Genomic DNA, 24,280 nt, shown 5'->3' on the forward strand with positions numbered 1-24,280 from the left:
ACCTGCGGGCCCGGGGCAGGCAGCGACGCCTCGGCCCGGGCGGCGGGGGGCAGCGACACCGGCGGCGCCGGGGGAGTCGGGGGGCGTGGTGCTGCTGGCCCCGGCCCGGCCATGTGAGGCCGGCGCAGGTAAGGGCGCTGCGGGCGGCCCCCAGGGAGCCGCGGGGCCCGGCCCGGCGCGGCCCGGCTCGGCTCGTCCCGTCCCGGGCCTGGCGGCGGCTCCCGGGCGGGCCCAGGTCGGTCCGGAGGGGCGGCTGCCGCCGGGGCCGGCGCGGCGGGGAGGGGAAGGAGGGAAGAGGGCGGCCCACCATTTTAGGAGCCGACGGGGCGGAGGGGGAAGGAAGGAGCTCGTCCTCCTCCCGCGGGGCTCGGCCCGCAGGTGCGGGAGGCAGGGAGGGTGGGCGAGGGGCCGCCGCCGCCGTCGGGGGGAGCCCCAGGGAGCCGGGCTCGGGCCCGCAGCGCCCCTCGGTCCCGCTCCTGCCCCTCGCAGGTAGGGCCCGCAGTGTGGGCCCGGCCCGGGCTCGGCTCCCCGCAGCGCCGCGCTGCTGGCTGGGCTCCGGCCCCGGCCAAGGGCAGAGGCCCCGGCGGCTCAGGGCTGCGTTTGAACTCTGGACGCCTCGTTGTTTTCCTCCCCGCTTGGCTCGCTGGCGTCTTGTGACTTTTATGGCCTGTCACGGAGGAAGGGAAGGCAAGATACCTGCCCGCTGCACGCTTCCCTTCTCGTCTCCGTGGACCCCGGCTGCTGCAGCAGCTCTGGCAGCAACTTCAGTGCCCCAAACAACCTGTCGGGGGGCTTTCCAGCTTCCAAGAATGTGGCTTGACCCACCACCAGTTCTATCCATGTGCTTGATGCTTTCATCTATTTACAGAAGTTGGATGAGACCCTGGATCAAACCTAGCAAGGAGTGCAGGTGCAGGGGAGGAGATCTGAGTTCCATTCATCTGTGGGAAGATGTATCTGCTACATATCTGTATCTGCTAGATACAGATGCTGTTGCCTTGTCCTTGAACTGCTTGCCCATTCCTTGCTGACCAAGCCACATCTGTAACATGCTGCCAAGAGTTTTGTGACATGATGCTCTTATGTTCTGGAGTTTCTCACAACCAACATGGCTTGTTAAAGGTGGCTTGGATAAGGGCAGAGTCCTTTTAAAGAGTTGCATGGGAGGGAGGTGTCTTGGTTTGGAGGAATAATGTATGGATGACCCAGATTTCAGAAGTGCAACTGAATTGGGTGAGGAGGAGGCATCTGTAAATCAGGTTTGAAGTTGTTCCAAATCTGAATTATTCTTAATTCTCAATTACTGTTAATGTTTGGAACAGTTCAGCTGGCCACGTAGAACCTCATTTTGCCAGTTCACAGCTTAGGGTAGTATTTGTAGTGCTGTCTGCACAGCAGCCCAGAGGTCTTGATAAATCTGTCAGTGAAGTTATATGCTGTAATTGCTAATGGCAGTAGTGGACTAGGCCTGAGCTTGGTGCTCCTGCTGAAGCCCCCTGTTCTTGGTGTCTGAAACAGCAGGACTTGGGTGCTTCTTCTGGAAACCTCTCCTACATCCTGAAAGACTTTGCTGCTAGGAGCCGTTCCTTGGGTCTTGTTTTACTTCATCCTGCTAAATTTAGATGGATATTCTTGGTTTTGTTCCTTCAGTCCTCTCCTTTCTTACAGATTGCTTTTTTCAAATGCCTTCTAGAGGTAAAGAGCCACAGTTTGCTATGGCCTTTGTTTATTTGTTTTAATAGACTGAAGTCTGGTTTAAAGTAGGCTGATTTACTCAGTTTGTATTCATGTAAATTATGTTCAGTCTCCATGGCTATTCCAGGCAAAATTTCAGGAATTGTTGGTAAGGGAATTCAAATTCATAATTGGATCCAACACCCCCCCCCCCCCCGAATATTTGATTCTAAGAGTATTATCCTTTCTGTCATCTGGTATCTCTCCAACCTGATATTTGCTTACTGGGTACTGTTCAGCTACGTTATAGGTAGTTTATTTTAATAGTTGTACCTGATAAACTTCTAATTCTTTTCAACTTTGCAGCTCCTCACTGAACTCCTTTTGTATCATTTAATGAAGTACTTACAAGTGACTTCAGTGCAAGTATGGCTGTGCTCCATTGTTTCAGCACTTGGGCCATACAGAGAGAAATTGAAATCCCTCTTCTGCAAGGTGATTGTATGGTGGATGTTCATACTATCAGCATTTGGGGGCAGATACTGTACTCTGACCCCTGGCAGGTATTTACATTTGCAGCTGGTTATCCCTGCATCAGATTCAAACTTATATTAGAAAAGTACCCAGTCTTGATTTCAAGATATCAAGTGATATCTTGTCTACACTGGTTCCCCAGGTAAATTATTCCAATGGCTGATTACCCTCACTAATTTCTTATTTGAATCTGTCCAGCCTGGTTCCTAGCCACAAAGTCTTGCTACAAATCTTCGTGCCAGGTTAAAGAGCCTGTTGCTGCCAGGATGACACATTCCAGCAAAAAGGTGGTCTACTGTATTGCAAGTTTACAGCTGTTATCCATGCTAACCTCTTACTTCTGGCAATAGACAATTGTGGAACTGTAGTCATGGAATGGCTGGTGTGATATAGAGTGACAGCTAAGTGCTTATGGCTGTGGAGACTGTGCTGAGATGGGGATTTCAGAGAAATGGGGTTGAATAACTTTAATTGTTTGGATTGTGGCTTCATATGGTGTTTAATCCAGTGTAACTACAGGCTACTTCTGAAAGACTGATCCAGTTCCTCTCATCCAGTCCTGCCTGTGAGCTCCTGGTGCTTCCTTTGTATCAGATCTAGTGATTGAGCAGGAATGAATCAGTTCAATCATTGCTCCAACTGAAAATTAACCCCCTTCCCCAAACAAAAAAGAAAATGTTTCGGTGGCCAGGTAGTGCTAGGTCTGATGCAGAAGGATAGCTTGCAGCTGGGCATGACAGACATGGAGATAGCAGCCCATCCCTGTGCTGGATTAGATGCAAGAGGGAATCGTACATTTAGTCCTTATATTTCTGGGCTGAGGTAAACAGGCTTTGGTTGCACAAATCCTCTCAGCTGGCACTGTCATTGAAAGAAGCTGTTCTGCCTTCCCTTTGTTATCCATGTCAGTTTCCCAGGCTGGCCTATTGTGAGGCCACATGTGTGCTTATATGTCAGAAGAGAAAGGGCAGCATGGGGGTGGGAATAAGGAGGGCAGGGGATGGGACAGTGTCAGCTTATGACAGGCTTAAACTAGTTTCACTTATGACAGGTGAAACTAAGACTTGAGGTACAGTAATTGTCACAAACACACCTTACCTTAAACCTTCATGGAAGCTAATTTTTTAAAAAATATTCCCTTTAAAGCAGGTATGTGGGAACAGCTGCCCAGATTTACTCATTAGCCCAGGTTAACTCAGTTGCTTGACTTGGAAGAACTCTGGGTGTTGTCAAGCCTGTGTTTAGGTCAGCTCATTTCAGGTCTATAGTCAAGAAGCATGTGTGGAAGTTAGACCTGGTGTGGGAAAGAGCACATAACGTATAAAGAAGGTCTGTGCCTTGTCTGTGATGTGTTGATACCTGTGAAAGCTTAATGAGTGCAAAAAACGTTGGTTGCTAATGCATTTGTTTATTCTAGATGTGAAGTTTTCGGTTGTTTCCAATGCCTAAGCGGGTAAGGTACCTGTTTTGGGAAAGCTTCATTAACTTGGTCTCTTCTATTGAAGATTTCTTGATGATTCCAGATTTCTTGATCTTCTGGTGGAAATAATAGATGGGGAATGGGTTTTGTCCCAGCAAACTGTTTTAAACACTGTTCCATCAAGTGCAATGCTACATATTGCAGGGAATGTAGAGCAGAGCCTGTGGTGAAGACTGATTTTGAGCTCACAGTTCAGGGGTTGGATTACAGCTAGGTGATGATAAAGAAGAAATCCCTATGACTTTAGTGAGAGTTCAGTGCAAAGTCAGTGGGAGGAATATTGGTTTTGACAGTGGGAAAAATGTAGAAGGGGGAAAGGTGCTTACCCTGACATGTGTATGTAAATAGACACACATATGTAGATATATACAAAATAGAGGGTGTTTTGATGTGAGAAGAGGTTGAGGTGGAGTGGCTATAGAAACTGTAATTGGATAGTATACAACAAGTGAACTGGAGTGGGAGGAAACACGTGAACTTGCTGCTCAGAGAATACTGCATTAAAGCAGAGTTGGCCGTAAATTAACTTCATGAGACTGTATCCTATTTGCAGTAAGTCACGTAGAAGTACGTGATGACTAGAGCCACGAAAATATTCAGATGTTGCACTAACTCTTTGTAGTCTCAAATCAAACATTTAGGTGCATGTAAATTCTCAGTGTGTGAGAACTGGCCTTGTTGGTGCTTAGACAGCATCTAGCGTGGGTGTCCCTGCCCCAGAGCATACACAAAATTTCCCAAATCCTTATCAGGGTCATGCCAAGGTGCATAGTGGGATTCACAAACTTAGAGGTCCCTTGCATGTGCCACCTATATGCAGAGCACAGTCGTATGCATGCTGGTGAGATTGAGCCTTGCACAGAGTGAGACTGGTATGGAGGAGCTCTGGGGAGGAGAGGTGGGGAACGACTGTCACTTCACTGATGAATCCAACAGTAGAGTTTGAAGTTTCAAAATATTCTAGTCTAGGGGAGGAAGGATTATGATTACAGTACTAGAAATTGGGTTCCTTCCCCATAGTAGATGAAACTAGAGTTGGAAGATCTACTTCATCTACTAGAGTAGATGAAGTAGAGTTGGAAGTATCTCTGTGTTCCAGGTAACTGACATATCAGTGAAAAAATTGGTACACAAGATTGAAAAGCATACTCCTCACAAATGGTGCTCCCCCCCCCCCCCCCCAAAAAAAAAAAAAGGTCTCAAAATACTGAGTATATGGGAGGCAGAAAGCAAATGACCACTGGACCTGTTTACAGAAGACTGTTAAAGGATATGTGAAATTCTCCTCAGTCCAAAGCAGGAAGTGTCTCTGCCTGAGGGAGCAGAAGATCCTGGTCATGTCAGGTAGGATTGTTTTAGGTCGCAGAAGCCCTGAGATAATCAGCTGACGTGTGGCGCAAGGCCTGAGGTGGGCCGGGAGCAGACCTGTAACCTCTTGGACACGGCCATTGTTTGCAGCTGCCACAAGGTGGCTGTAATGGCTACGCTTGCATATGCACATAATGATAGACAAACCAGTGTTAAACTAACACATAGAGACTAATGGGAGCAGGGGTGCTTCGCCCTTTGTTGCTGAGAAGCTACAAAAAATCAGTGTATGTAAGTTTTATAGTATATACCCTTTATATTCACAAAAAATGATAGGTCTGATGATCAAAAGTGCCTACAAATGTTCTTTGAATAGTATAAGTCTTAACTAGACCCTTACATCTTTGTTACAGTTTCCTGCCCTGCCAGGAGGTGCTAGTTGAAACTTGGTAAGGGTACACCAGTAAGAGTACAGCTTTGCTGGTATGCTTCATTTCACAGCAGAAGGAAGGATGTTCCAGCCATGCTGGTGTCTAGCAAAACTCTGATGCCATGGCCATGTCTTTAGTGGGACTGGGCTGTAAGCAAAATCCTTCTGGCATGGGCGAAGCCTAGGCTGCTGTTTGTACACATGAATTGTACTGTAGATATTCCATAGTACAGGTGTCTGAGGGTAACTCTAACCCTGTGAAATGTAATCTGGCTGCAACATTTGAACCAGCCTCCTTTCTAAAGCACTCAGAGATCACTATCTGTGTTTACAGGTGAGGACTGTCAGGTTGCATAGCAGCAAAGTTGAGAAGGTGTGGTGTGTGTGTTTCCCCTCTGGATTTACAGAAGAACAGATGTTCCAGCCCTGCATGACAGGAAAGGTGTCTCACTACACAATATTTAGAACAACGAGGGTTAGGTCCTGAATGTTGGTATTGTACATGGCTCAAATAAATCTTCCTATTGTCTGCTGCCTCTCTGCATCTATTTTTCCGTAACTTGCTTTGCACATGGAAGTATTTCAGGCTTGAGCCTAAGTACCTTCTAGCTCATGGATCTTATAGGTATTTTTAGCAATACGTTTCTCTCTTCCTTTATGCGTCTCCCCAAGGAAACGTGTTTTCTCTTGGAAAAGTATGTTTCAGATGTAGGCAAGAAGAGGCTCAGGATGGGCCGGGGGGGGGGGGGTAACACTGAGAAGGCTGCAGTACAGTGCACAGCCCTGCTAGGACTATACATTATGAAAAAAACGTGGGGGACGAAGAGAGGATGTTGTGGGAAGACAGTTGAAAAGAAGTGGGAGTACTATTTTGATAGTAAATTATGGGTTTCTGTATTTTCATAAAAGCACAAGTGATCTAGAGAGACTGGTACATGGCCCCCCCCAAGCCACCTAATGCCTTTTTAACACTGTCTAACTGGCCCTGTGTTGAATGGCAGGGAATACATTACTGCACTGTCACTCTCTTCCTCATCCGCGGGTACTTCTGCTGTCTTGCTACGGAGCTCGTATCAGTCTGTCTGTCCTGTGCCATCAGGGAAGGCAGCCTTCCTCTGGCATTCCTCATGTCATCCACCTTATCGTTCTGCACATTGAGTAAAACAAGTTGTTTCCTTCTTGAGAGGTGCAAAGAAAAGAGCATGAGCAACTTGAACATAAGCTGGAACAATGACTGTGTCTTTTGCTGGAAGAGCAAGGCTAGGCATGCCAATTATGTCACCATACTGTGTGCTGTGACAAGTCACAAGGGAGGGTCCGGCCATAAAAAGCTGCCTAAAATTGTGGCTGCATGTATGGAAAAATGGCAGCTGAGTTGCCCAGTGGGCATTATCTGATATATTGGAGGCCTTTCCCTTAGTTCTATATGCAGCATCACGTTTTCCTGTTTAGGTGCTAAGTGTATAATAATAGTGATATCAAAGGCATGAGAATACACAATGGAGTGTAAAAGTGGGAAAATGGAACAAATCCAGCTCTTTAATAGTCATAGCAAAATAGCTTTGAGGAAAAAAGTTTAACAAGAAAGTGGTAGATTTAATTGGTCGCATGTGCACTGAAAACTGTCATTGATAGAAATCTCAAGTTCAGCAAGACAATATGAAGGCAATTCTGCCCTGAAAAATAAGTTTTACTGGTATGTTTCATTTTATAAGTTATTTTAAAAGGCAGTGGTGCACAAAGTTTGATTGTGACAATGGAAAAGAATGAACAAAGTGCATTTTTTTTGGGGGGGGGGGGAGGGAAATGGTACTAACAGATGTAGGTGCCAAATTCAGAAGTGTTGAGGCAAGCATGTGCAAAAGTATCAGCTGTGTTCTGTTTGTTTGCTTGCTTTTTCTTTGTTATCCCATGTAATACTGAAAATAAAGCTGAATTTCTCCAGTTTGTAAACACAGTGTTATGACACAGAAGAACTCTCCAATATATATTATTACTTCAGTAATATGCTGTCTTGGAATAGTTGTCAGAGGACCTGGTGGAATTGCAATTTTGTGCTGAAGGTAAGCAGTAATCCTGAGTCAAGAGTTTAAGAACAGGTTCCTAAAATTAAGTACCTGAATCCATTCAGAAACAGTTAGATAAGCATAGCCTGACTGAACAATTTCAATGTTGCCAACATTATTTTTTTTCCTTTATCACAAGTAATTCTGTCTGTGGGCTTCTTAAAACCACAGCTTCAGAATTAACAGATGATGTGAGAGTAACAGTAGAAGGGGGAGTGTTGGATTTTGGTGGTGTTTTGTTTTGTTTTATTTTTCATCCAAGAAATCCCCTTGCTGTCTTGATTGTAGGGGAAGGCTTGAAATGGGACATAAGAGTAACCTGAAAGTTCCTAAAGCAGAAGGCTTAAAAAAGCAACCACCCAAGCTTCCTTTGTCTTGAACAAGAGATTTTAAAAATAAATAAATTAGTGTGTGGATAGGTGAGGACCTGTGCACCTAATTTCAAGCACTTGTTTGTAAAGATTTGGTTTTCAAGAACAGTTCAGTGGAGATACTTGCTTTGGGCTTAGACAGCAAGAAATATCTGATGCCATGTGTCCTAAGCTCGTAAAATTGTCAGAATTATAGAAAGGGACTTGTGTGAATGTGGACATGGTGAGAAATAGGCAACTGTGGATACCTGACATACGTAAGGTTATGGGGCAGGTCCTTTCATTGACTGGACTGTGAGATGGGTATAGCACAGGTGTGAAACAAGACTAACAGTGATCCAGAAGAAGGAGCTGAAACAACTAATCTGGGACACTACTTTGTGTGAAAAATGTATCTGTTGTGTGTACTAAGCATTTCTGCAGCACAAAAGGAAAATATTTTAAGAACATGTCTTGTATCTTGAAGAACTTGGAGGCAAAAGACACAGTGAAGGAACAGTATGGGCAGTTAGTGCACTTTTGTTGGTGAAGAGATTGAGTAAGACTTTTCTTATAGTTGCAGTCAGATCCATAGTTTATAACAGGGCTTTGCATGTTGGGTGCTCTGAGCAGATGCTCACTGACTTGTCCTCGGAGTATGTCTGAGGTAGGAGGGGTTACTGTTACCTCGGCTACAGAGATGACCCTCAGACAAGCAGAAACTGCTAGCCAAAGAGCCAGAATTAGGATTTGTGCTGGAGGAGGTCTGGGGGTAAAGGTGCAGATCTTGCTTGCCTTGAAAAAATTGCTTATCATCTAAGCCATTTGTAGATCCTTTCTTTAACGAATGGCAGAGTGGGGAATTGCAGGAGGGAGAGCTCCTGCTATCCTAATCTATGCATTCTTGTTTCAGCCTATATTATGTTACTGATATTCACAGTCATCCTTTGTGGACCATTAGCTTGAAATTTCTGCATGACTGCAACTGTTCACAAGCTGTAACTGTTAGCAGAGGCCCAACTTGAAACAGCAGTCTTATGGGTGCATCTGTATCACCTTCTATTAGGGTAAATGCTAGCAGAGCAGGAGTATACAAACGTTTGGAGTGCAGGGTGTTCCCCTATTTCAGGCAAAAGTAGTAATGCTGATAATTCCTGCTGTAGGTATAGCTGTGCTCACACCTTCTCTACCATGATTGTTTCTTGAGAGCAGACCTACAATGACCTGTCATACCTCTTGTGTATGAGAGTGACAGGGGTGATTTGACACATCATGACATGTCAGTATTCTTCAGCCCTGTGGCAGGGAGTCATAGCCAGATACAATTGTTAGCTCTGCTGAATCTGACACCAAGCAAAGACAAAGCCATTGCCTGTGAAACACTGGCAGGACTGGGGTTGTTAAACCCTCCTGTCCTGCTTTGCTGCCCTTCCTAAGCAAGGACTGCTGCCCTGGCCTCTTGCTAAGCCCACTGCAAGGGCAAGACCTCCCTTGTCTTGTCTTCAGCTGTCTGCGTTGTGCCCTGCTGGGAAGGGACCTTGCAAAAATCGCTTGCCTTGTGCCCCTGCCTGGCCAGTCTGCTGTGACGTATGGGAGAGGGCAGGTGCTGGGTTCAGTAACAGTCATCAAAGATTCATGCTTAAAGCTGGGTTCACCAAGTCTGGCAGAGGAAAGATGGAAGACCCGTTTTCAGTATGGGAGTGCCTTTGGGAAGAGAGCTCTGACTCTTCCCTCCCTCGTCAGCATGGTTCATGGACTCCCCCACCCCCTTTTCTTGTACCCTCCCAATCCTTCCACCATCAAGCACCCCTGTTGCTCTTAGCTTTCCCAAACTGGAACAATCATACCCAACTGCACATTTTGCTCTTGCCTTTAGTGACTCCTAAGTGCAGCAAAGCAGTTTGCCATGTGCCAAGTTTGATAAACTTGTGTAGGTGAGTCTGATGGGCAGTGTCAGGAGTCACGACTGAAAGCTGCCTGTGAAGCTGAACTCTGCTGTATCTCATTGAACTTGGGAGAGATGGGATGTTTATGTGTTTGTTTATGCCCTGCTGATCAAAGCGTGTTGCAGGTAATGGGAAAGGCAGTGAGCTGAATCTTTGATTTCATTTAACTGCTGCCTGTAACTTCCCAAGGGAAGTTCCTCATTAATACTAAAGTATGCACAACCCCAATTAGAATATAGTATGCACGCTTGCGTAGGTTGGCGTATGCAAGCATATCGAGGAGTTTGCATTCCTTAGTTAGACATTATTGTGTGATCGTGTCATAAAAGAGCTAGAGGAAATCATATCAAGACTATTACACCATTAGTCATGATGACTGTTAGGAAGTGAATTGTCTTATGTTCTAATTTCTCGCTGGCATACTGAAGTCATGAGCTTGGGGTGAATTTAAAGCACAGTACTCATTTTACTCCTCTGTATCTCCTTTTGATAGGGTGCAGCCTGGGAGGAGAAAGAGGCAGTTCTATGTGCCATGGGGCTAAGGAAAGAGAGACTGGAGGCCAGTCAAGAGTCAGAGTCGAAAAGTTTGCCAAAAGGCCACCTGAGGACTTTAGTTGCTCGGCTAATACCTGAAGAGCCATGGAGTTGTAAAAGTGTACCATTTTAGATCTTGAAAGGTGATGATGTAAAGCGGACCCTGCCCCCTCATTCTTATGCAGAAAAATGTAAATGAAGGAATAATCTGTAATTGTTCCTTATTTGTTGAAACTCTTTTAAAAGTAGGAAAAATACTGTAATTAGTACATGATAGAGAAGCTAGTGATATTTCTAAGCTGGTATAAATTCTGTGCTGTAAAGTAATACAGAGTTGGAGCTGTGCTGCATGTGAAAGCATGTGGGGATATTTTTTGCCAATTGACAAATAAGGGGAAATATTGCTGAAACAGATCATCAGTATTGTTGATCTGGTCATTTTTAAGGTTGTATCTGTGAGGCTCTACAGTTTTTATTTTTTATACCATGCTGCATTAATTACAATACTAGGAATTAACGCTAAATTTTAACTACAGCATCATGAGCTGTAATTACTACTATAAATTTTGAAGTAAGGTAATGGTAATTGGTGAAACTAGTTATAAAAAGCATTTCATAACATTGGTATATATCAGTTATACCATTTAAAATGCTACTTAATATAACTTTTTCCTGTTCATTTCGAAAGAAAACTACACAAAAATTGCCTTCCCTCTCTCCTTCCATTTGGAATATTTCCATGCTAGACTTTGCAGAGGTTTGAGGAAATTTCCAGGACTTTTCCTAGCATCTTTTTTTTGTTGTTGTTGTTGTTGTTCCTTGTTTTCACAGTGCTCACAGGGGGCTCCTTTGAGTTGATCTAGCTTCCACACAATGTTCATTTAGATGTAGCCCTCTATTGAGGAGAGAAAGAGCTGTCCTTGGGTCCAGAGGGTACAATAAGCAGCAACAAGAAGACAAAGAAATCTTAAAGTCTAAAATAACTGCTCCTTTGAAAATGGTTGTAAATCTGCTTAGATCTGTCTGGCTTCATATGTTGAATGCTCCAGACAAGAAACTAGAAAAAAAACATTGCTAGCAGAGGGTGAACAGTGGAAATGTAAAACTTCCATGCTCCCATACTTTTTATTTTTGTCCGCTCCCTCTTGTAAACCTGTTCCTTAGTTTTGAGCACTTGGCAGTCATGTTCATCAAGACAGCTATGCTGGAGCGTTTGGGACTTGCTTGTAGATCCTGGATGTGGTTTCACTATAACTTGGGTTTTGGGGTCCAGGTTTCTGCTTTCCTGCTCTTCAGGCCCTCACCTAGCTGTTTGTTCCTATCCATGCCTCGCAGTTGCTGCTGAGGCTTGTATACCTGCACGTACAGCTACTACAGGGGGTCGATCTGACTGGAAACTAGGTATTTTTACCTTTTTTTTTTTCCCCTCTCCTCTTGCTTCTTAATCTGTTCTGGATTTCAGGGTGTCACGTCAAGTCCTAATCTAAATTTATTAGGATGTGATTCCAGCTGGTGTAGACTAGTCTGTACAGTCAGCAACAGCAGAAGGAATTGAGGGAGCTCTACAGTGTCGTAGGACTGGACTGTAAATACATGAACGCTACAGAAAATCTGCAGATACCTAGATTTGGTCTGATGAATTTAATCTCCGTTAACCCAGGTATACCACAGCATATTTTACTGCCAGTCTGGTATACATAGCTTACTGGATCAGATTGAAGTACTTTGCAAATGAGTTCACTGTCATTGGTCTGAACTGCTGAAAAACAGTAATCAGTTTAGAGGGGAAGGGGAGACTTGTCCTTGCTCTAATTAGTCAGGAATTAAGGTTTACCATTTTGGCTTAAAAGACTGAGATAAACCCATACAGTAAGATTTAATTTTTAAGCCATATGTTTTTTTTCAGGTCTTTTCCACACCCATAAAGGCCAGACATGCATTTTTCTTAATTGTAAGCCAAAATTCTCACATAACCACATGATTCTAGGAAGTGGGACTATATGAAAAACAGAAAATATTGTGATACACACAATAAACCTTTTGCCGGTTGGCCATGCAGGCATTATGCTGTGAGTAACAAGTTTTCCATGTGTTTGCATTAGTACCTTCCTATACAGCACCCACACAATTCCTGTGGCTTTGGGTGTGTGAAGCTATTTTTCCACTGGGAGAGGGAAGGGGTCCTCACTGGTGCTTTCCCACATTTACATTGCTTATAGCGATTTTTTTTATGTCTAATAGTTTTTGCTCTCAATAGCAAACACGTCTCACTGTGCTTCTTCGATCTAAGTTCAGCGATTTAATTTCCAGGAAAGAATAGTTCATTCCCTGAAAAGCAAGTTTAGGGGAGGGGTTTACCAAAACCTGTTTTCCCCACAGACATCCCTGTATCCCCTGTGGATGGACTTCTTTTCTCTTTAGCTGCAGCTTTCAGTACAAAGCTGCACCATTATTGCAATATTGCAAAATATTTTTGACTATGATTCAAGTGTCATAACATTTTTTTCCACATTTTTTTCACCAACCTCATTACTGGAGTCATAAGATAACTAAAAATGCTGTGGGGAACTAAGGCTGGAAACATCTGGAAGCATGCATTCTGAAGGCACAAAATGAGGGCAAATGAGTTCAAGATATATATTTTTTTTAAATTCTTTTTTAGTTGCTATCTTGTGATAGGTTGATACCACAATATTTTATTCATATTGCCGGTTGATGGTATTACCAGTGTTGAAGCCAGATACATGGCACAGGTTTTTGCTGTAGGTATGCCAGCCATGGCTGATGAAGTTGTGCTGGTAGAAGTTGTTAGTGTGGTATGAGGTACCAGTGCAGTTTTGTTGCTATTACTAGGAACTGTTTCAGTTGCATAGGATATGCTTCACTTATATTGATACAAAAACAACATTTTACCAGTACCTTCATGGCAGGGTGTGTTTTGCTGTATAGATTACAGTCCTCCTGTACTGCTAAAATGTTTCAACTTTGTATTTTCCATCCTGTATGGATCTGAGGGCTATTGCTACTGGAAAGAAGAAATCTTACTGTTTTCTAGACGGAACTTGATCCAGCTGTTAAAGAGGGTATATCAAGTGTTTGCCAAGAACATCAGATGGGATAACTTAGGAGGACCTTTCTGCAGGGGAGGACGGTTTGTTCAGTTCAGTCTGCTGAATATTGTTCATCCTTATCTGTCCATATAGCTTAACTGTGCTCAGGACTCGTACAGGTAACGTGACAACAGCTGTGCTCAGCAATGGTTCCACTGAGCAGTCTGGGCAAGGCCAAGCTTTCAAGTGTGTTTCCAAGTCCTTTGATGTTTTAATGGCATTTGCATCTGTCAAAATGGTTTGGTGCAAACATTAGCATTCTTTAATCTGAAACTCAAAAACAGCAGCGTGGGATTCTGGCTCATGTTTCTGTAGCACAGTAAGAGACTGAAATTTCTGCAGCTAGCTGGAGAATCTCTCCCATCTACGTCCTGAATTACTTAGAGTAGCTCCCAGTTTCTCTTTAAACTAGCTTATAGCAAACTTTATGTCCAGGAATGGATGTAATATGCCTCTAGCAGACAAGACTGTATATCATAGCATACATCTCAGACATCTCTTTGCTTCCTTTTGGCTCCAGATGTTTATCAGTTGTCTCTATATCCCCAGAGTTTGTAGAGAGACCTGCACAGAGCAGCCACCAGCGACTCTGTACATTCCTTTCACTCAGGGAGTTCTTCCTCTGTCAGTCCAGTAGTATCAACTGTCATTCTACTAAGCTACAGCAGTGAGCATTACATGCTGTTCCTGTACTAGAAGACTGCAAAACATCAAAGCTTATCCACTGATTTTATGAATATAAAACTTAAGCTCTGCTTAAAATGAACCAATTTTCCTGATATACAGGTGGCCCCATTTATCTTAAGACCGAATCATTTTTGTTGCCTCTGAGAAATATAATGTTCAATCCAAGCTGTGGGCTTCATTCACTGTTCGGCAAATGTTCGGCAGCTATTTCTGAGGTGAAATTTTGTACTACTAATTTTATTTCTTTGGTATTTTTTTGATTTAGCATTAAGTATTATAATTCATTTAAGTGGCAACAAATACATGATAAGCATCCTTCTTCTGTCAGTTAGTGAATCATTTGATAATTAATATGCTCAGTATATCTTGAGTGTGACTACCAGTAGTGGAAAATAGTGAGATGCTACTGGGAGTGTTAAAAGTCAGCAAGCTCTTTGCATCTGTGTGCCAGGGAAGTCTTATTCACTTTCCTGAGGTTCAGCAGCAGCTCAGATGTATTTTCCAGGAGATCAGATACCATTGACAGGTTCATTTTTTAACCCCCTGCCCAAAACATAGAGGCGGCAGCTATTTTCCAGGGTAGTAATAGCATGTAGGCTTTTTTAGCACAGCAGTAGGCTCTACATTATTTTGCTTCATGCTTTTTGTATTACCTCTCTTATTCTTTATGTTCCTTCCTCTGACAAGCTCCAAGCCAGCTCTTCATACCCTTAAAACCATCTCTGAGTAATGTTATTTTCCTCCTTCATTCTTATCTCTAGAGTGCCCTGTGTAATCTTCTCCTTAGCTCAGGAGTTTTGACCCCACCACTTCACCTCTCTTAACGGGCTGTTCAGTGATAGAACTGAGCGGTGGCCTGGCATCCTTCCCCCACCCCGAGGCACACGTGCAGTAGGGCCTCTCATACTCGATGGGGGAGTTGAGCTGAGGAAACACATCAGTGCGTGACATTGAGTAGCTATATGGGTGCCTTCCTGGGGAACAGCACAATAAAAGTACAGACTTGTGGTGGGGCAGGCTTTGTGCTAGCACAGCCCTGGGTGCTGTAGTGAGTCCTCTCCTGATCGCCTGACCAAACGGAAGGATGGTGTGGCCTCCAGGTAGAGGTGGCAGCTCTGGTGGCAATTTTCCTACGCAGGTAGCTCCGGATTTTGTGTGGAAGAAGGCAGACTCTGAGCAAGCCTCTGCCATCCTGACTCCTTTTGAAATGTATCTGAACTGTGTGACAGCCCAAGCACCCATCCACCACCCTCCAGGGTCACCAGCCACCCCAAAAGAGACAGAGCGGGGCTTGGGGCCTCCGGTGGGCCTAGCACACAACCCAAGTGGCAGTGCGTGTTGGTGCAGGTCCAGTTGAGAGGCCTGTAATTGCAGGGCAGGGCTTTCTCAGCCAGAAGGGTGTTTACAACAGCATGGGTGTGTGTGCCTTGCGCTCCCACTGCTCTGCCCCAGCGCAGCCGCCGGGGCCCGCGGGGAGCGCACCCAGCTCCTCCACCAGGGGAAGGCAAGGAGGGCATGGAAGGCTGGGCTCATCCCCGGTTTGGCAGGAGGAGGGTCTCTGGGCTTGTCTAGCTCTGGGTTTTCTTAGGATTAGCACTCTACTTAATTCTGTGGAGGTATTGCACCTTGTTTCCTGGCTAACTGAAGGGCTTGTCTGTGCTTGATAGCACTCGTCATTTCTCCTTTTTTTTTGTTTGGTGGAGGAGGCGGGGAAGGAGGATGAGGTACTTGCTATTTAAAACCGGAAGAGTTTGTCGTCCCTGTCCAGGTGAATTGACCCACGCTGAAAGGAAGTGTGATACTAACAGGGTTTTCTTTAGTCTGGGAAATCTGTGGATAGATGTGTACCATCATAGGAATTGCTTTGTCCACTAGTGCTTTCACTGCTATCCCGTTTTGCTTAGTTGGCCACCTTCTTCACCCTTCCCCTCTCAAATTTTGTGCTCCCTGCTGCAGTACAACCAAGTACTACCCCTTTGTTTTCATGCTGGTTTGCAGTTCCTTGCACCCTCTCAACATTCCAGTTTGCAGTGAGTTTGCACCCAGCATCACCTATATTGCTTTGCACTGTTGCATGCACGTGAACTCTGAAGTCCTGGATTTTTAGATCCTTTTGGCAGAAAAGTGTGGCTAGCTCTGTCTACACAGGGGCCATCAGACCACCTCATTTGAGAATTTCAGTCAGAACAACACACAATCTAGAGGGATGTGGAAAGACTAGCAGCCCCAACAGTGGTAGTGGTGAAGATTCTGGGAGAATTTGCACAGCCTGCAAAACCCTGGCATTTGCCAGAGAGGCTGCTGCATGCTTGTCTGTTGTGTTACTAACCTTACTGCAAACACTAATTGAAAGTTTACGTTAGCCAGCCCAGCTCTTGGGAGTCTCCTGGGCCATCTCTGGTAGAGAACCCAGCTGGCTTGCAGTTGGAGCATAAGTTGTCAATGCACAATAGGCATTTCTGAAGTAACTACTGGTATGTAGCTTTGCTCTGTGTGACTGCTACAGGTGTGGTCAGCGTTGTACTGGGGTATGGGTTGTACAGGGTTGTATTATTTTCTCTCCATCTCCATGAAATCCATCTCTATGAAATCCTTATTGCAGAGACATGTCTTTCGCTACAGCACACCAGCATTCAAGCAAAAGCTTAACTGTTTCCCTCACCAGATGCACAGGGCCCCCTCCGCAGTGTATCTAGAAAGTTTACCTGTCCCTTCTCCTAAGTCACTTCCCAAAGCTTCTCTCTTCTCCGTGAGGTGTGCAAAACACCTGGCAGTAATATGATGAAACAGATCTCACTTGGCAGCTTCCAGTGTTGATACGCTCTGCACCTCCCTCTACCCAGCTGTCTCCCAGTATCATCATGGAACTTTGCCAGGTACAACTTTAAACTCGTCCTTTCACCTGTCCAAATCCCTTGCCAACAGAGCCAGAGAAGTGGAAGCTGGGTCTTTGAGCTTGATACAAGGAAATTCAGTGTTTACAACTGTAATAGATCACTGAGCAACAGTTGTTCTTCCTCTTTAAAAAGTGTGGGCTTGAGTTTGAGGATCTTGCTGTTCAGACCTTTCTAGACCATCCCATAAAGGTTTATTAGTAGTAAACTTTCCTTAGCCATCAGCCTATGTCTAGGACCACCAATCTCCCTAAACTGTCTGCTCTTGGGGAGCCCATTTTTTAAAACAGTCTGTATTAGGTATGGTAAGCAGTGTTTTTCTAGTCATGTAGCAGGGGACACTTGAGTTATATAGCAGGAAGGGCTAAGAACAGTGTAGCATGAATAATCTGGTATGACCATCTAGCTTTTTTTTTTTTTAGGAGGGTACGTACGCATATCTCTTGGGGATAACTTAGGTAAAATTGATCCTGCCTTGGACAAGGTGACCTCTTACAAGTTTATGACCTTGCTGCTTTACAGGCTTTCCTGAGCTCTACATTTCTTTGCTGGAATGTCTTCCTGACAGTATTCATGTGCAATCGTATTAAAAGACGATTTATCAGCACTGAGAGCAGTAAGATATGGAAGAAGTCCTCTGGGAACTTTCTGAAATGACATATCCCTTTGAAACATACTGTTTGTTGAAATTATAAATATTTACACCTACTCTCAATTTTAAAAAATCCAAAATGCTGAATAATCCTGTTTTGGTCTGTTTTTTTGGGGGGAGAAAATAACTAATGAACTCAATTATTTGTCCATTTTTTCTAAGCTTTAAGATGATGAACATCCCCATGCAACTGCATCAGGAGAGGTTCAGGCTGAACATTAGGAAAAGGTTCTTCACCAAGAGGGTGATTGGGTACTGGAACAGGCTCCCCAAGCAACTGGTCGTAGCACCAAGCTTTATGGAGTTCAAGAAGCATTTGTACAACACTCTCAGACATATGGTCTGATTTTTGGGTGGCCCTGTGTGGAATGAGGAGTTGGACTTGAGTCAGCAATGTGCCCTTGTGGCCAAGAAGGTCAACAGTATCCTGGGGCTCATTTGGAAAAATGTTGACAGCAGGTCAAGGGAGGTGATCCTGCCCTTCTGCTGAGTCCTGGTGAGGCCTCACTGGAGTATTGTGTCCAGTTCTGGGCTCCCCAGTACAAGAGGGACATGGGGCTGCTGGAGCGAGTCCAGAGGAGGGTTGCAAAGGTGATTAGAGGACTGGAGCACTTGTTGTACGAGGACAGGCTGAGAGAACTGGGCCTGTTTAGCCTGGAAATGAGAAGACTGAAGGGAGACCTCATCAATATGTATAAATATCTGAGGGGAGGGTGTCAAGAGGATGGAGCCGGTCTCTTTTCAGTTGCACCCACAGACAGGATGAGAGGCAATGGGCACAAACTGAAGCACAGGAGGTTCTGGCTGAATATGGAAGGGCACTTCCTTACTGTGAGGGTGACAGCACTGGGACAGGCTGCCCAGAGAGGTTGTGGAGTCTCCTTCTCTGGAGATATTCAAAACCCACCTGGATGACATCCTGCGCAATGTGATGATCCTGCTTGGTGGGGGGTTAGACTAGATGATCTTCAGAGGTCCCTTCTAACCTCGGCCATTCTGTGATCCTTGTGGGTCTCTTCCAACTCGGGATATTCTATGATTAAGGTATATATAATGCTTCAGTTCTAATGTCAGAGCATGGATTCATTGATTTCAGAGCAAGTTCTGTTTCGCCTGACGTAGAGGAAAATTTCAGCTAAACTAACTTTCAGGTCAGGCATGCCTTGGCCATAGAGCTGGATGGGACAAATAGTTGAGACATAGTCATGCCCATATTGCTTTTACTTTCTGTGTGGGATCAGCACAATGAAATTATGTTGATCTCAAAGGTTGCTGCTTCCATGTAGAGATGTTCCTTTCTCTGTTTATGAGTCTCCCTAGTTTAAACTATCGCCACCCCCCAGCCACCAGCAGTTGAAATTCTGGAAAATAAATAAACAAATAAAAAAAACTAATCTTAAAATTAAAGGGAAAGTAAGAATGTCAGGGAAAGAAAAAGTATATAGATTTGGTTGTCTATTTCGAGTAAGAAAAATATATATATATATATATTTTTTTTCATGAACTCTGCAAACTCTCCAGAGCCAGGCCTTAGAGCTACTCCGCTGCTAGGCACAGCTAGTGGGCTTTTACCTGGAGAAATGTGGGATGGTTTCTTTGGCCAAAAGATGCAGGATTATACATTCATGTCTGGAAAGCTTGACAGGATGAAGGAGGAGAACACTGAAGCTCTGTTCAGGAAAAAAATTGACTGTGGCTGCATATTGCAGCAGATCCTTGAAGGCTAAATTGCAAAATTTGGTGTGACTGTGATGGTACACAGTGTATATGAAGCAGCCTGAAGCAGCAGTTTATTAGCAATTTCTGAGAAGCAGGGGCTAGGGAACAGGGAACAAAGGCTGGAACATGAGGGCACATGTACCAGAAGCAGAAGAAAGGAAGGAGGGGAGCTGCTAAGGTTTCTTTCTTTCTTCAGCCTTCTAAGGTAGGGATTGTGGATCATGGTATAGGCAGAATCCAGAAAAAGTAAAGTAGTGAATCAGATTCTACAGTACTTTTCACAGACATCTCCCAAATGTACATTCCCCAGTGCTTTGTCATGTCTGAACTTCAAATGCAGTAATGAATGGGAAATTCCACTATATCCTTTGGGAAACTGTCCAACAATCCTGAGATATTTTTCCCTAAAAGGGTAGTCTAAATGATTATCTTGTTTCTCTTTGTAATCTGTAGCTATGTCCATGTAAACCAGGGGTACTACTCTCCACCCATGTAGTTTATACAGCCTTCAAATATCTTTTGTCTTACGTCATGTACTAGTTATGCATTAATCGAATTCTTACATTCTTCCTACTTGTTAATCAATTCCTGTGATCAGTTGCAATAAGGCCCTCTGTTGCACATACATACACAGAGATACGAAAATCCATAGTACAGATGCTTCCACGTTGAAATCAAAGAGATCTCTAAGTCTCAGCTAGCCTCTACAAGAGGTAGTGGATATTCATCCACCATGCCCAATAAAAATTAGTGGAGATCTTGATCATTTTCTCATCCTGTGAATACTTTCAGATATCCCCTTTTGGGTTTCAGATGGCTAGCCATAGCCAATACTTTTCATAAATTGCACTGCAGCTGTGTACAGAGATCAGCATCTCTACTCTTGACCAAAGTCACTTTCTGGATCTTCATTTAAAACTAAAAAGGCACAATTAGTTTTATTTTGGAGTTACTATCCTACTGCAAGCTTACATTAGGTGTTTCCTACCCTCCATCTTAGTATTTTTCCCAACCCTTATCACCTCACTAAGTATATATTTTGCTTTCTTTTCCCCTCAGCTGTATTAGTAGCATTTTTTTTAAGTCTCTTAAGCCAATTAGATCTACTAAATCATTCTGCAGTAGTAACAGAAAAATTACTTTTTCTTCAACAGAATGTGTCACTGATGGAATCTGAAGAAACCAATGAGGGAGGTACCACTCCTCTGGAATCAAGCAGCACCACTGGGGAAGCCTGGAATTCTGCAGCAGCTGAAAGAGAGCATCATGCCCCTCATGCATCAGATAAAATGAGCACCAGCCTGCCTGATTCTGCGAAAGGAGTGGAGCTCAGCGCTCCTGAGGACTGCCTTTGTGCTCAAAGGGAAGCAGAAGACATGCCAGGTAGACCTTCTAACCTTATACAAAAAGTGCCAGCAGGACTGGAACAAGAGCAAGGTGATACAGAGCCTCAAAAGGGACTCTCAGAATGGGAGGGAGGAGCGATTTTACGGGAGGGTGAATGGGATTGTTCTCTGCAACTTAAGCAAGTAGAGCTGGCTAACCTGGAAAGCAACCAGGACTTCTCTCTCAGCACAGTCCAGGATGGGCTAGCCACTGGCAATGCTGTCCTGCAGGCTGTGGACCTTGGCACTGAATGTCCTCAGTCCCAGACAGAACTGGCTTTTCATGGCACAGACCCTCAGGCCCAACATCAAAAATCTCCTTTGGCCAATGCCATTTCCCCTCAGAGAGAGGCACCTAAGTGCTTCTTGGTGTGTAAAACCATTTCAGAGGGGCACTATAAGGCTGAGCCATCTCTGGATAAGATGGAGTCTTTGCAGGAGATCAATGCTAATGTAGAGCAGAATCAAAGCAACAATAAAGTAGTACTAGGAAATGATGAGCAGCCTACCTCAGAGGAAGCAGTAGAGGACATGGCTAAACTATACACTTCTGAAGATGCTAAGGAAAGCAGAAGGGTGCTGCAAAGTTGGGAGGAGAATATAGAGTCTTCATATCAATTGTCTTCCACCTTAACAGATGACAGCCAAATGAGCTCACAACAAGCAGAAGGAAACATCTCTGCTGGTGAAACACAGAATAGCAGCCTGGTCAAAAAACAGGGAACAGTAATGATTCCTAAAGAAAATTCATCCACTTCTAAATGCCTTCATGTTGAAGATGATCACAGAAAAACAAAGAGCAGACCTACTTCTCCAGTAGTAAGTGCTTTCCAAGTAAAGGATGCTGCAGAAAAAAATGAACAAGTGAATACTTTACAGCATAAGGAACCAGAACAGGAAGAAGCAGTGTCTGAACTTCAGCAGGAACAGGAGAAGAAAGAGTGCGAAGAACAGAATCAGCAGAAAAAAGGAAAATCTTTGGAACCCAGAGATCAGAAAAACAAGGAACACAATGAACAGGAACAAGAACTGCAGAGGGAGGAGCTGAGACTGAAGAGGCTCTCTTCAGCTTTCAGTTCAGAGATGTCTTGTGTTCCCAGGCATAATGTAGACTTCTGTGGTTTGGAGGATGTTGTTTTGGCTGAGGAAACGGGACCAGCATTTCTTCCCGGGGAATCTATCTGTATGGGTGAACATCTTGGTGAGGGTGTGCTGTTGAAAGCTCATGTCACATCATCAAGTTCTGGATGTCAGCCACTTGCTGTCAGCCCTTTGTCATTAGACAACCTGAACCCAGTGGGCGAAACTCCAGTGGTGCCTCCATATCCATGCCATGTCTCTGACCAGGCAGAAGAGCTGGAAGACTCTGGCCGCTTTTCCACCAGTGGTCAGGATAGCAGAGAAGTTGACTGCGATGACAGAGTAAGGCTGGGAAGGGAGGATAAGCATAGTGGTGGACCTGGAAAGGCTGCCCAGACATTTGATGAAAGAGATGCACTGCACCCTGGAGGAGTGGCAGCACCTTCTAGCACAGAGAACCCAGAGGCTTGTGTTGCGGCATGCCCCTACTCTGGTACTAAGAATGTGGAGCCAGCTAATCTCATGGATCCTCACCCCTCTGCGGAAAATTTAGGAAAAGCTGAGCTTCATGACTTTATTCAAGATTTACCCTCAGAGCTCACCTCTGTGGCTTCAGTGTCTGGCCCACAGCAAGAGGATGCTGGTGGAAAAGTCTCTGTGAGTCCCAAGGACTGTGCTGGTACCAACCTGAACAAATCGCTGGATTCCATAGAGAAACCAGCTAACCAAGCTGCTTCTGTGTGCATGCAGGACCCAGCATCAGGAGAAACTGTTATTGTAACCCCTGGCCTAGGGGAGGCCAGTGCTCCCCATGAACTGCTTACTTCTGAGAAAGGCTTTCATGAAGACCTTAGTGGCCCATCTTCTTTCTCTGTAATATACACGAGCCCTCTTCCTCCAGAGGAGAGCCTTCCTGGGGATAGAGGGACTGTGGCTTTCACTGCAGGGCCTCTGGAACCACCTGAAACACCAGGCAGGACTTCCACTCCCCTGAACCACCCAGAGACAATTCAGCAGTACCAACCCCCCCCAAAAAAAAGTTCTTTTATGCAAGGAAAAGAAACTGGAGCAAATATGGCTTATGAAATGCAACAAACGCCCTTACTTGATCAGTCTGACTGGAGTTTAAACCAACAAGAGCATGGATCCAGAATCTCCAGCATCCTGAGCACCCTAACTTGGCCCCCTGAAGAAGATACGGTCTTTACCACGAACCAGCAAGAACAACCTCTGTCCCCTGTGCCCAGCTCAACTCTACCTCTGGTGTCTGAGCCTGATGCCAAACATGTCCCCAGCCCTAGTCAAGCTCAGACCCCTGCACTTAATCCAAATCACCTTGCCCAACCTCCAGCCCTTGATAGTTACCAGCCTCTCACTCCTGTGCCCCACTCCAGGCCACATCTAAACTGTGGTATGAATGACAATGAGTTACAAGCCATTCCCCCTACTTCTAGTCATCCTCTACGGACTGCCTCCACTGTACCTGATGCTAATATTGTGCCCTCTTCTGGTAGAGATGTAGCAGAGAAAGTTGTTCTTCCACCAACTAGAGAATGGGATCTCTGTGACTTGGATACCCAGGATACAGAAACTTCTGACGACTCAGGGGTCAGTTTGTTGGCCAAAAACTTTTCTGCTGTTGGAAATGATGTATTGGCCAGCTGCTCCGACACCAGCCCTGAAACAACAGTTCAGCATGTGGGTATACAGTGTGGAAGATCCTCGCCTGACCACCCTTCTTGGCCCTCACTGGAAGACCTGAGAACATCCACAGACTGCAAGAGCAAAGACTCTATACAGCCCCTTCCAATGCTAGCGTTCACCAATCCAATTCACTTCCTCCAGCTGAGCCCTCCATCGCCACCAACCACCAGAACAACCTGCCAAGAAGATGAGGTCTTGGGAGAGCTGCGATGGGAGCAGCAGGCTGACCTCTTTGGTGTGGATACAAAGAACATTCAAGTTCCATCAGCAATTACAGAGAAAACAAAAGGTGAGAGAAGGATCAAGCAAAGACTGGAAGGACAAGGAGAAGAACACCATTTGGTGGCTCAGTCAAGGGAAGAAGTGCCCAGACATTTACCCTTGGAAAAGTCATCAAGCTGGCCAGACAAAAAAACTATCAGGATAGTTGCACAAGAACCAGCAGCCAATCAAGAAAGCCCAATTAAACATCGAGTAAAAAGCAAGGACTGGCACCGGCAGGGCCTGAAGAGGACATCAGTACCACCAGATATCTTGCAGGGTGAGTCCTTTCCTCTGTTTTCCACCTGTACTCCCTTCCTTTTGGTGTTGCGAATACCAATAACCTGTAGTTAAATAGGCAATGTGATATGGAGTCTTGAGTGTTGAGATCGTGGCATTGCTTTTGTGCATTTCTCATGGTACTCATCACTGCATCCCTGTAGCCGCCTTATCCTGCTCCAGGCTG

At 44.8% G+C, this 24,280-nt stretch overlaps 1 protein-coding gene across 2 annotated transcripts in view; it reads left to right on the forward strand.

Annotated features, from left to right (window-relative positions):
- The first annotated feature begins 456 nt into the window (after positions 1–456).
- LOC308191242 (uncharacterized protein) overlaps positions 457–24,280 on the forward strand; it is a 37,153-nt gene continuing 13,329 nt past the window's right edge. The window contains exons 1-3 of one of the 2 annotated variants that reach the window (XM_080583489.1): positions 461–1,259; positions 20,539–20,767; positions 21,407–24,094. In XM_080583489.1, the coding sequence (XP_080439615.1) occupies positions 1,197–1,259; positions 20,539–20,767; positions 21,407–24,094 (2,980 nt within the window). In that variant the 5' untranslated portion in view covers positions 461–1,196. Of the gene's footprint in view, positions 1,260–20,538; positions 24,095–24,280 lie in introns of both variants that reach the window. The other variant, XM_080583488.1, reaches the window with a different exon arrangement.

The sequence above is a fragment of the Anser brachyrhynchus genome (assembly GCF_964034855.1).
Source record: "Anser brachyrhynchus genome assembly, chromosome: 1".
Lineage (NCBI taxonomy): Eukaryota > Metazoa > Chordata > Aves > Anseriformes > Anatidae > Anser > Anser brachyrhynchus.